Source organism: Artibeus jamaicensis, unplaced genomic scaffold (genome assembly GCF_021234435.1).
Source record: "Artibeus jamaicensis isolate MK-2021 breed Jamaican fruit bat unplaced genomic scaffold, CSHL_Jam_final contig_332, whole genome shotgun sequence".
Classification (NCBI taxonomy): Eukaryota; Metazoa; Chordata; class Mammalia; order Chiroptera; family Phyllostomidae; genus Artibeus; species Artibeus jamaicensis.
This window is the reverse complement of record NW_026521788.1, coordinates 4,225,880-4,238,221: the sequence shown is the minus strand read 5'-3', so window position 1 is coordinate 4,238,221 and position 12,342 is coordinate 4,225,880. Positions and strand designations below refer to the sequence as shown.

At 43.2% G+C, this 12,342-nt stretch overlaps 1 protein-coding gene across 1 annotated transcript; it reads left to right on the top strand.

The window, feature by feature from the left end:
- Window positions 1–1,880: 1,880 nt before the first annotated feature.
- On the top strand, window positions 1,881–9,061 carry IFIT2 (interferon induced protein with tetratricopeptide repeats 2). Its single transcript, XM_037156612.2, is given in 3 exon segments — window positions 1,881–2,078; window positions 6,020–7,389; window positions 7,392–9,061. Coding segments are annotated over 3 exon segments (1,404 nt in total). The 5' UTR covers window positions 1,881–2,073; the 3' UTR covers window positions 7,421–9,061.
- Window positions 9,062–12,342: the final 3,281 nt, after the last annotated feature.

Sequence of the window (12,342 nt, the reverse complement as noted above, 5' to 3'; positions counted from 1 at the left end):
GTATTTGCATATGCATGCAAGGGCAGACACATGGGTGTTTATGATCCTTGTTTATAATAACAAAGGACCGAAACAAGTGTCCCTCATTAAGGGACTCCTTCATTCAATTCTAGTATTTCATATATGGAGTAGCATGCAGCTATGTAAAAAAGAGGCTGTTCTAAATATAAAAATATAAAATACTACCTCTGAGATACATTAAAAAATTTCAAATGAAAGTGCAGGCTCTGACCAGTGTGGCTCAGCTGGCTGAGCATCAACCCCACAAAGCGAAAGGTCACCGGTTCAATTCCTGGTCTGGGAATATGCCTGGGTTGCAGAGTCAGTCTCCAGTCAGGGAGCTTACGAGGGGCAATCGATCTACATTTCTGTCTCGCGTTGATGTTTCTCTCTTTCTCCCTACCTTTCCCTCCCTCTAAAAGTAGATAAAATTAAAAATAATCATAATAAATAAAAGTGCAGAAGAGTGTGTACAGCATGCTGACGTTGTTCAAAGGAAGGAAGGAAGGAAAGGGAGGAGGGAGAAAGAAAAAAGAAAACACTTGTCGCAAGAATAGTTGGGAAAGGGGGTGCTGCCCCCGCGGTGGCCTCCGGACGGGGAAGCGTGCATACCCGGCTGGTCCCTGTTCCTGGGTCTCTCCCCATGCCTGATGTCTTCTACCACTACCCACTCGCCCCATCCTCCCCAAATATTTACAAAATGCCTCTTAACTCTTTTCACCGATCCACAATTGTATTCATCAAAACCGATTTTTGAAAATGTTACCACCTCCTGACATTTGCTCCATGGGTGAGGGAATTTACTTGTTACGCAGCAAACTGTTCTTGGGCTCCCAGTAGATGTTAATTAATGTGAAAAATGGGAGTATCACCGAGGTGAAAGGCACACGTGTTTTCACAGCTCACTCTGCAATATTGTGCTTCTGTTGACAGCACGGACACCCTTCCATTGTCCCATTTCCCAGGAACAGCTTCCTCCAGTCCCCCTGCTTTTTGGTTTTGGGTGGCTTTCCTCTGTCCTTAGATATGTGAAAGTTGAATCTTGTAATCAGATTGGAAATTCAGAAAGGCGGGGACTAGGGTTTTTATTTCATAGTGATACTTAACCTTTTCTGACATTGAGGGGCAATTTTAGCCTGAGTTGCTTGGCTGTGCCTAAGTTTGGGGGTCTCTGCCTGCAGCCCCTTAGTAAGTACACAAAAGGAGTCTGCCTGGAAACCGGGAAATATTCTAGAAGCTTTACTTCCAGAGACCTTGGTGAGGCAGCCGATGAGAGATGAGGAAATATTCTCACCACTAATTTAGAAAAAGAAACTCAGGAATCTATCTACAGGCAGAAAACACTTAATCTACACATTTGCTCTGAGTGGCCTTGCTGCTCCTGTTCCTTTATGTTGCCTTCTACATCCCTCTTTTACCTACCAATGCCTCTATGATAATTAACTTTTAAAACTCCTTTTATTCTCAGAATGTAATATTGGTAAATATTTGAGGTATTCCTTGGGGGCAGTCACGTTTTGAATAAATGTTCTCCTAAGGGCTACTATCGACCAAAGTTCTCTATGAAGTCAGTCTTGGAGAAAGTGTTATTCATTGTGGGTTTTCCTGCGCAAGGCAGGGAGAGAGCTGTACTTCTCCACAATCCTCTGCCCTTTTGTTAAGATAGACAGCTAAGCCTCTCCCAGCTGGGATCCTTACTTTTAGGTCTCACTCAAGAGTTACAAGTTCTAATTTACAAGTTCTATTTTTGTATAGAAACGTTTGTTAAATGGGCAAGGAATGCTGACCTTCTCTCTGACACACTGCATGGGAGGAGGGGAATCTGTGGGCTGGTTCTTCCTCAAGGTTCATTTCTCCTGAGAGCCCTGCCTATGTTACTTTCGGTTTCCATTTCCCTTTCCTAAAACCAGTTTCTGAAAAACAAAGCAAAGGAACCAGGGGCTGCTTTCGTGTGTGTATATATACAGGTTTCTTCAGCATTTCTCTGAGGCAGAAGAAGAAGATCTGAGGAGCAGAGGATCTGCAGAGCCCGAACTGCAGCCTTACAGACGGGAAGAAAAGTGCACAGCGACCATGAGGTAGGCATGCCCGGATCACGTCGAAAATGCTAATCTACCTTGTCATGGAATGCAAGTGCTGAGCAGACGTGCTCCTAAAAAGAAAGTTCCCGATTGCTTTGCTTTGGTGTGTGTTTCTAACCTTTACCATGCATCTGTCTATCTCGTAGCTTGCTGGCTTGTTTACTCTTAAGTCACTTTCTGCCTGACACCGCCAAGGGTGACTGGCACTGGGGAAGCTGAGAACTGAGTTCAGAAAGGAGCGAGGCAGGAAGGAAGTGGACAGGGAGAGACCGAATCAGGCAGCTTCTTCGCTTAAGGTGGATCTGGGGGAATTGCTTTTGGAGGCTCATTTTTGTTTCCTATTTGAAAGAACCAAGTGAGGGGCTTTTTAGCCCCACTAATAGGGTTCTTTTTATTGTTGTTTAAGTATTATTGTCTCCATTTTCACCCCACCACGCCCCACCCCACCTCCCACCCTCAAACCCACCCTGTTTGGCTTTGTCTGTGTGTCCTTCATATACGCTCCTTGATGACGACCCCTGTAATCCCCTATTATCCCTCTCCCCCCTCCTCGCCAGTGACTGTCAGAGTATTCTTTACTTCAATGTCTCTGGCTGTATTTTGCTTGTTTGTTTTGTTGACTAGTTTCCACTTACAGGTGAGATAATATGGCATTTCTCCTTCACCACCTGACCTGTTTCACTCAGCATAATGCTTCCCAGGTCCACGCGTGCTGTGGAGAAGGGTAGGAGTTCCTTCTTCCCTTCTTTCTTTCTGCTGTGCAGTGTTCCATTGTGTAAATGGGCCACACTTATTTAACAAATTAAGAGCAGCATTTAGCAGTATTTGGGGCATCTGAGCAGTGTTTAAAATGCACTCAGAGTAGTAGCCTACTTCATTAGAAGGTAGAATTTACTTTTTATGTGCTTATAGTTCATCTCAAATTTGCATTAGGGCTGACAAAATGTATTCACTCATTTAATAGAAGTTTAGTTTACTCCGGAATTCTACTGACTGGCTCAAGTCCTCTAATCTGAAGTATGGATTGGGGGTGATACTCTTACACTCCAGAAACAGATGTTTGCCGTGGGAGCCCACTGGGTTGGAAGGACGCTATCTTTTTACTCCAGTCTGAGGACAGGGTGACTACTCTGGATGCCTAAGCCTCAGTCCTGGAGCTGCAGGACCCAGGGACACCGGCCTCAGCACTTCCTTCCTGGAGAACATGTTGTCCTCCTCCTCTGAGTCTCCTGGTCTGTCTTCTGGAAAAACATTGTTTTCTGCTAATCTCCATGCATGCCTGATAGAAAAAATAAAATATATGAGACATGACAAGAGGTCTGTTTCTATGGTAACACAGAATCCTTAGAAACCCTACTCCTTTCATTTCAGCATGGTCTTCTCAAAGAATCTCCTTAGAATTTCAGCTTGGGCTTCTCATAGAATCTTTTTTCACGATAATACCGACCCACCAGTCTCTCTTCTAATTTTCTTTGATTGTTTAGCTATAGGCACTGTCACCAGGCGTTGTAGAGTTTAGTTTGCTAAAGATAGATTCCTGAGCTCACCCCTCCCCCCACCCCAGATTCTGATTTGATAGCTTTGGGACCAGGGCCAAGGGTGTGCCTTTCCCACAGGGCCTTCCTCGGTGGCGCTGTCACCGCACTCAGACACTGGGAGCAGCCATTAGTTCTGAGCCTGCTGAGCAAGAGTCACTGCGGCTTTTACCCAGACTAGAAGCCAGGCAAAAAAAATTGTTGCTGTGTAAGCAGGACTCTTAGAGGCATCAGGGGCAGAAGTCGCAAGTCTGTCTGGGAACAGCTTCTGCTTTACCAGTGGAAATAATAATCTATAACTACGCAGTGAAACTGGTTGCCCTTTGAATGGCTGCTCAAAGGGATTTTACTTAAGTGTACATATTAAATGTTTCTCTCTTGCAAATGCACAAGTGACTATATGCTTTGTTTGACATTATTTCAATTGTATTCTCTCTCTCTCTTATATAAAACAAGAAAGGAGCTAAAAAAACTCATGTGCTTAAAAAAGTCTTTCTGTAACCTCACCGAGAAGGTAGATGAGATTAGACATCCACTTTTCAAGGGGATGTTGCTGTTAGTACGGTGCGGACATGAAGCCAGTCTCTCTCCTGGGCTGTGCCCCTCCCCACCCCCAGACACATTACACAAGAGATGAGACAACCTGGCTCTTCACTAAGACCTGCCTGGGGCTTTCAAAGGACACAGTTTCCTTCCCTCAGTAGAAATTCCTTCCCACTTCCCTTCCTTTTTTTTTTTTTGTTTATTCTACCTGGGGTAGTTAAGTTTCCATTTTTTTAGACTTTTTAAAAGATGTTATTTATTTATCTTTAGAGGGGAAGGGAAGGAGAAAGGGAGAGAAATATCAATGTATGGTTGCCTCTTGTGAGTCCCCTGCTGGGAACTGGCCTGCAACCCAGGCATGTGCCCTGACCGGGAATCGAACTGCAGTTGTTTGGTTTGCAGGCCCGAGCTCAATCTACTGAGCTACACCAGCCAAGGCTTCGTTTCCATTGTTTTAAGTAACAGAATTTAAAGTTCGTGGAATGGTTCATAGGATGCCCCCGACTGCCCCCTGCACCGGGCCCACAGGACTATACCAATCCTGGGAAGACTAGAACAGGACACTGAGAAGCGTGGGGAGCCCAGACTGTCTGCTCCAAGTGCATCTGAGTCACTCTCCACAGCACATGGTACAGAATGGGGTCCCCGTCAGACCCCCAGCACACACAGCACTCATCTTAACATGCAAAACCTGCCTCTGGCTTCCTTGCTCTCTCTCAGATCCGATTCCAGCTTCCACTGGAGTCTGGGCAGACACCGTGGTCCACTCAAACTGTGGGGTGGAAGTGGGACATAAAAACACGAAAGATGAGGAGGAGAAGAAAACGGAGGGTTATCATCCATTTGGCAAATATTTCTAAAGTGATCCTACCACGTTATATGACTTCCCAGATTATCTATTGGTTCTCCACTTCAGAATCCATAATATTTAGAATATCAACTCCTGATAAAAGGGCCAATTAATGTATACCATAAAAACTTTTTTTAAGTGAGAAAAAGCATTTCAGGGACTCCAATGCATAGGCACTATAGAAAAACAATGTGGAGCTATTAATGAGTTTTAACCTACCCATCTCTGAAGTTACTCCAATAAGGTTTTTATTTGTCTGCTGTTTCTGTTTGGTTGGTTTTGTTTGTTTGTTTGTTTGTTTGTTTGTTTTGAGGACCAACACTACAGGGTATAGGAAGTCTTTCCAAGGGAGGTCACCCTTAGAGAAAAAGAGCATTTCTTATACGAAGTTAGCTTTCTTGTGAGCCTCCTCCTGCTGCCACACTTGTAACCCCTAGTTGTGAAAGCAAACCACAGGAGTAGAGAAATAAATTTCAGGACAAAAATGTTAACCAACAAATACAAAATTATTAATAAGTCAACTCAATGAGACATGTTAACAGAAATCAACAAAGTTGGGGGATTATATTTACTCTAAAATAAAAGTTTCAGATATCAATAACATGTGTAATATCAGTTAAGTTAGGATAATTCAAATGTGGAGAAATGAGTAGAAATTAAAATGGTTGAAATTAAGACTTAAATGGTTAAAATAGAAAAGTCCAAAAAATAAGACTATAGAATGTCAAAATAATAAAAAAGACAAAACCAATGTGATAAAAAGGTTTGGCTAAACAAAGAAAATCAGTTGAAGATGTATGAAAAGCTGGTATAATTGGACAGGAAATAGAAATTAATGGAGATTTTTAAAAAGACAAATTTAGGGGAACTAAGGAATTAAACATTTAGATATAAAGTGGAGTTGAATATCTTAGGGATAACAGAGATTAAAATCAGGATGGCAAAATACCACAAGAGAAAATTATAAATCTAAAATCTCAAAATGTCCATCTTTCTGCTTTTCCCTACAGCGAGGCCACTGAGAACTCCTTGAAGAGCAAACTACAGCTACTAAAATGCCATTTCACCTGGAACTCGTTAGGGGGAGAAAATTCCTTGGATGCTTTTGAAGACAGAGTGTGTTACCAGACTGAGTTTCAGAACAATGAATTCAAAGCAACACAGCACAACTTGCTGGCTTACATAAAACACCTGCGTGGGCAAAACGAGGCAGCTCTGGAATGCTTACAGAAAGCTGAAGAGTCAATCCAGCAAGCGCACGCCGACCAAGCAGAAATCCGAAGTCTGGTCACCTGGGGCAACTACGCCTGGGTCTACTACCACATGGGCAGGCTCTCAGAAGCTCAGGCTTACCTAGACAAGGTCAAACAGGTGTGCGAGAAGTATTCCAGCCCCTACAGAATGGAGAGTCCCGAGATGGATAGTGAGGAAGGATGGTCACGGTTAAAGTGTGGGGTAAAGCACACTGAAAGGGCAAAGGTGTGTTTTGAAAAGTGTCTGGAAAAGGACCCTGGGAACCCAGACTTCACCTCTGGACTGGCCATCTCGAGCTACCGGCTGGATAACTGGCCAGCGCCTCAGAATTCCTTTGATGCGCTGATGCAAGCCATTCATCTAAGTCCTGACAACCAGTATGTGAAAGTCCTCCTGGCTCTGAAATATCAAAAGATGAATGAGGAGGCTGAAGCAGAGAGGTTAGTTAAAGAAGCCGTGGAGAAAGCTCCATGTGCCATAGATGTGCTTCGCGGTGCAGCAATGCTGTATCGGAAAAAAAATGACCCAGACACAGCTATAAAACTGCTGAAAAAGGCTCTAGAATGCTCGCCAAACAATGCCTACCTGTATTGCCACATTGGGGTATGCTATAGGGCAAAAGTTCACGAGTATCATAATAAAAGCCAGAATGTAATATATAGGGAAAGAGAGGAGCTGCAGGAACTAATAGAGCAAGCTGTGTATCATTTGAAGAGAGCTGATGAGCTCAATGGAAATCTCAACAGTGTTTGCTCCTATCTTGCCTGCCTCTATGCACAGGCGGGTCAGTATGAAGAAGCTGAGTATTACTTCCAAAAAGAATTCAGCAAAGAGCTCACGTCTGGAGACAAGCAAATGCTCCATTTACGATATGGCAACTTTCAGTGGTTTCAAATGAAGTGTGAAGACAAGACCATCCACCATTTCATAGAGGGTGTGAAAATCAACCAGGACCCAAAGGCAACAGAAAAGATGAAATACAAACTGGGAAGTATTGCCAGAAGCAGGCTTTCTAAAAACAAATCAGACCCTGAAGCTTTGCATATCTTAGAATTTCTTGAGGAGTTTAATGGGAAAAGGCAGCCAGCGTATGAAAACTCTGAGAGGGGCTTGGACTCTGGACACCTTGTCCTTCAGCATCTTTAGTGGAGGAATGAGGAGTTGGGGCGTGGTGCCCATGGGTTACTCCTGGAAGGGAGCTGAAACCCTTCCTTCCAGTTCGTATCAAAATATGAATAAACTATTGGTGGGGCATAGACATAGGCTGAGAACCTGTCCGCAGCACTGGATTAGGGTTATGGAAGACCTCTGTTGGGCCAAGTGTTAACACTTGAATAGCTTAGAGAGCACCAGGAGAGGGGTCTAATGGGGGGAGAGTGAGGAGGGCCTATGGCTTGGTAAAGAGACTGTTTCCCAATTGAACGCTGTGGAGAAGTTTGTGCTCTGTGACATTCTTTCGGTCACCTTCTGAGGGGGGTTGCACTGGGTTTGTTCTGTAAGGAAGCCAGATTCCTCACATCTCTAACACTGGTCCATTCTTGCAATGCTTTTCCGTCACTGGAGTTTTCTGAGACTCTGTGTAGGAATGTGCTGTGTCCATCCAAAGGCTGGGGGACCAAAGCTTACAAAGGGCTGGGTGTCCTCTCTCTCACTTCTGCCTCTTTTCTCCTCCACCCTAGGCAACCCTCAATCTAGACTGCCCTACACAGCAGCGGTTCAATCATCCTATTAATGAGGTGGGAATATAATTTGAAAACCAGGGAGCAAAGAATAAGTTAAATCCAGGAGGGACATATCTCGGGGAAGCGATGGGGTCAATCAATCACAGGCCAGAGTTTCGGGTGGCACATGGGGAGATTTTGCCTCTATTATGCACTCCCAGTGATCATACAACAAGTGAAGAATAAAAGGGGGGGGGGGGTTTCTGACAATATGCTAAAAAACAAAATAATACATTTCTTTAAAACTTGTATGGGAAAATAAGTGTCTCACCCGTAGGGATAGAAACAGGGTAAGCAAAAGTGAGAGAGAGGAATGCTGGTTGTTATTGTAGATTGTAATCATATGGAGAAATTTTAATTTCCTTAGCCACTATTAGAAAAATTTCTTCGCAGGACGAAGGCTTGCTTTGTCAAAAGGAAATGTTCTGGTGAGCCCGGGTTCAAGATGACAGGAAAGCAACAAAACAGGGAACCGTTTTGCAGCTGAGGACCTCGTGAAAAGTCTTGGAAAATGACATCAAAACTGGAGGGTTTCCCCACTGTTAGAAATATTGTATATTTGGTGATACAAAACTTTTATGAACCCTGAAAATTTTTATGAAAATTCCCAAATTAATGGTATGTTTGGAGTGATTGGGATTTTCTAGGTAGATACTGAATAGCCTGGGACTCTGTCAAAGTTGGTGTGACTCAAAACATACCTGACCCAGCACAAAACCATCAATTACCTTCTGGTTGCAAAATGTTTGTCTGTTGGAATTAGTTTACGCTTAAGTGGTTGTTCCCTGGGGCTGGGAGAGGAGGGATAGAAGAGATTTTAAGGGTGCAAATTTGTAACCAGTAGAGAGAGGAGGGCTGGAGTCCTAATGCACAAACAGTGAATATATGCTCCAAACCTTAGTTATCCACCACAAAAAAGAAATAAGTATATGGTATGAAAGAGGTGATAATTGTCAAACAATGGCTTTCCTACTATAATATGTAAATGTGTCAAATCAGCATGCCATATACCTTAAATTGGTTATGTTATATGTCCAATATGTTTTGATAAACTTAAGTATATACTAACATTTTTATTAAGCAATTAAAACAGTAAATGAAATTCAAGGTTTTTAAATAAAAATGCCAACTACTGTAACAATGGCTTTTGTGTTATTTTCTGTATCAAAAATAACGTGCGTGTTCTGACACCATCAAGATGCATAGTATGGATTCCTGAAAAAAACCCATAGATTTAATTAATAAGTAATTTAGATGTGATGGAACATAAAGGGGTGTCCTGGGTTTTTCTGAAATGTTGATGGACCTCACTTCTAGCCTCTGCTACAGATAAATAAGATGTCACACAGGTATGAACTGGTTCCAGTAACCCAGGCTGGTCTAACTTCACTGCCACAGTGTAGAACAAACGATTTTTCCCTACAGCTTTCTGAAGAGTCCAGACTTCTGCTTACACTCTGACGGGAGTCGCCACCGGGTACCTTCATGCTCACAGGCACCCTGCCCCCAGGCTGACAGAGGGGGTGCTGCCCTCCTCCTCTCTGTTCAATCTGGTCAGCATCTGCTTCCACCCACATTCTCTCTTTTCTTCTGACCTCCATTATGAGAAATGAATGAGGTGCCCACATTCTATGTTAAGCCCCATCCTGGAGGCAGTCAGAGACACACCTACAGAACAGTTTTTCCTGATAAGTACAGAATAGAGAGAGACATGAAGCCCTTAAGTCTCTCTTGTTTCTTTAAGATTCCTCTGGTAGGAAACATGATCCATGACAGTTGCAAAGGTAAACTCATTCCATGGACTGAATTAGACAAGTGCACATCTCAGGGGGAGGGTTTAGCTCACTTTGCCTGAGTAACTTAGTGGATATGGAGCCTGGGGAGGGAAGCTGGCCATGTCCTGAGTTGCAGGTAAGATGGGCAGGTATGCTGACCTTGAGTAAAGACCACTGGCCCCTGTCCTGTGCTGAAGAGGGCACGTCAGGGGTCTGCAATCTTGCTCGTGCATGTCATACCAGCAGGAACAGAAACCTAAAAAAAAAAGGTGGAAGGGAGCAAGAGTAGGAAAGAGGCATACAACATATTACACTTAATATTTATTTGAGGACTTAAAGCTAATAGAGGTGATTGGAAAACAATAAAGCAAGTCGGGGATATAGCTATTTTTCCTGAAATGTCAATATCCAGGGAACAAATGGAACCACATTAACTGGAATGACTTGTAATTCCCTGGCTCTTAATCGTGTCTCCTAGTGCGAGACAGAAGACTCCTCTCATGTGCTCACCCTGGTACATAACATGCCCCAGTAGGTGTCTCGTAAGCCTTGATGAGCTAGTCTGTCAGATTTATCTCATTATTTCAGCACCCACAGCCATCAATGCCCCCTGCTCAGGAAAGGGCTTCAATCCGTCTCATCATTCTCCGTATTTGATTTTCACCTTGGCAGCACTCACATCCATGACAAAGATGCTCTTAAGTGTGACCACACCCATGAAAGTGAGGAGGACCTCTCGTGTTCTTGTCTGGGTTCCAAGTCATACTAATTGCTCCTCATCCTCCGAGTCCTCAGTGAAAGATTGGTCAGCCTCTGCTTGCAGGCACTTTTCCCCTAGAGCTCAGACACAGCCCCCTGAGTTATCTCTCCTCTGTCTCACCCTGACGTGTTTGGAGATGTGTTTGGATCCCTACTGTGTGCACAATCAACCTTGGATTTCAACCCAGGAAATGTGGGTTCCAAGTAGAGACCATAAGCTCCCGTATCCTCCTGCCCTCCCTTCACCATTTTCCCACCCTTTATTTTGGGGGAAAGGAAGTAACTTGGTTTGATGAATTAGAAATTTTCCATATGATTTATAGCACAACTGTCTCATTGCTGGTAATCTACACCTTCTTGGGAGGCTGTAAGGAGGGAAATCCTTAATGAGTAAAATTCTTAATGTCAAATGGTGCAGCAACTTTGGAAAACAGTTTGGCAGCTTCTGAAACTGTTAAACAAAGCATTACCATACAACCCAGCAATTCCATCCCTAGGTATATATCCAAGAAAAATGAAAACATAAATTCACGTAAACTTGTGCATGAATGTTCATAGTAGCATCATTCATTATAACCAAAAAGTGATTCCATCAACTGATGAACTAGATATTTAAAAAGATACAGTATATCCATACAGTGGGATGTTACTTGGCAATAAAAACCAAGTACTTACTCATACATGCTACAATGTAGATGAACCTTGAAAACATTACACCAAGTGAAAGAAGCCAGTCACAAGATGTCACATACTGTATAATTATTTTTAAAAGCTTTGATTTATTTATTCTTAGACAGAGGGGAAGGGAGGTAGGAAAAGAGAGAGAGAAACATCGATGTGAAAGAGAAACATCAATCACTTGCCTCTTGCATGCACCCTGACTAGGACTAAATCTGCAACCCAGGCATGTGCCCTGACTGGGAATCAAACCAGTGACCTTTCACTTTGTGGGAGGACACCCAACCAACTGAGCCACACCGGCCAGGGCCAGTATGATTCTTTTAAAATGAAATATCCAGAGTAGGCAAATATAGAGCCAAAAAGTAGATTAGTGGTTGCCTAGAGCTTGGCGGGACAGTAAGATTGGAGGTTATGACAAATGGGGTGTGGAGTTTTTGCGGGGGTTAATGAGAATATTCTAAAATTGACTGCGATAATGGTTGCACAGCTCGGTGAAATGCTTACACTACAACTGGATGCTAAATGGGTGAATTGCATGGTGTGTGAATTACATTTTAATATAACTGTGAAAAAAGAATGAGTACTAATATTTAAAATGTATATAAAGAAAGCAAGCTTCACCCTGGGTGGTGTAGCTCAGTGGATTGAGCACGGGCGCCACGCCATCTTCCAACCACGCTGTCTGACAAGGTCCGGGCGTGGAGGAGTCGAGTTCAAGGAATTTGTCTCCTCGGAGGAGAACATGGCATCCAAAATGCTTAACAACTGGCTGTTTTATTTTAATTATTTTACTCTTGCTACTGAATATAGACACTATACTATACTTACTTATTCCCATGAAAACCACCCAAGAGGAAGGGACAGTTCAGGGGAAAACGTTAGTATTCCCCACGGAACTGCCTGAAAAGATGGAAAAATCCCCACAGACTCCCCTCTCCCTTATACAGGGGAGTACAACAGCCAGGGTGATATAATTGTTAACCGTAAGGGAAAACATGCCAAGTTGTATAAATTACCCTGGTTTGAGCAACTTAAAGCTATCAGGACTGCCATGGTGTACCAGAAATAAGAAAAACAAGTTAGATCTCTTAAATCAACAGTTAAGGCCAGCTAATAAAGAACCAGGTTATTGTTGCAAACACA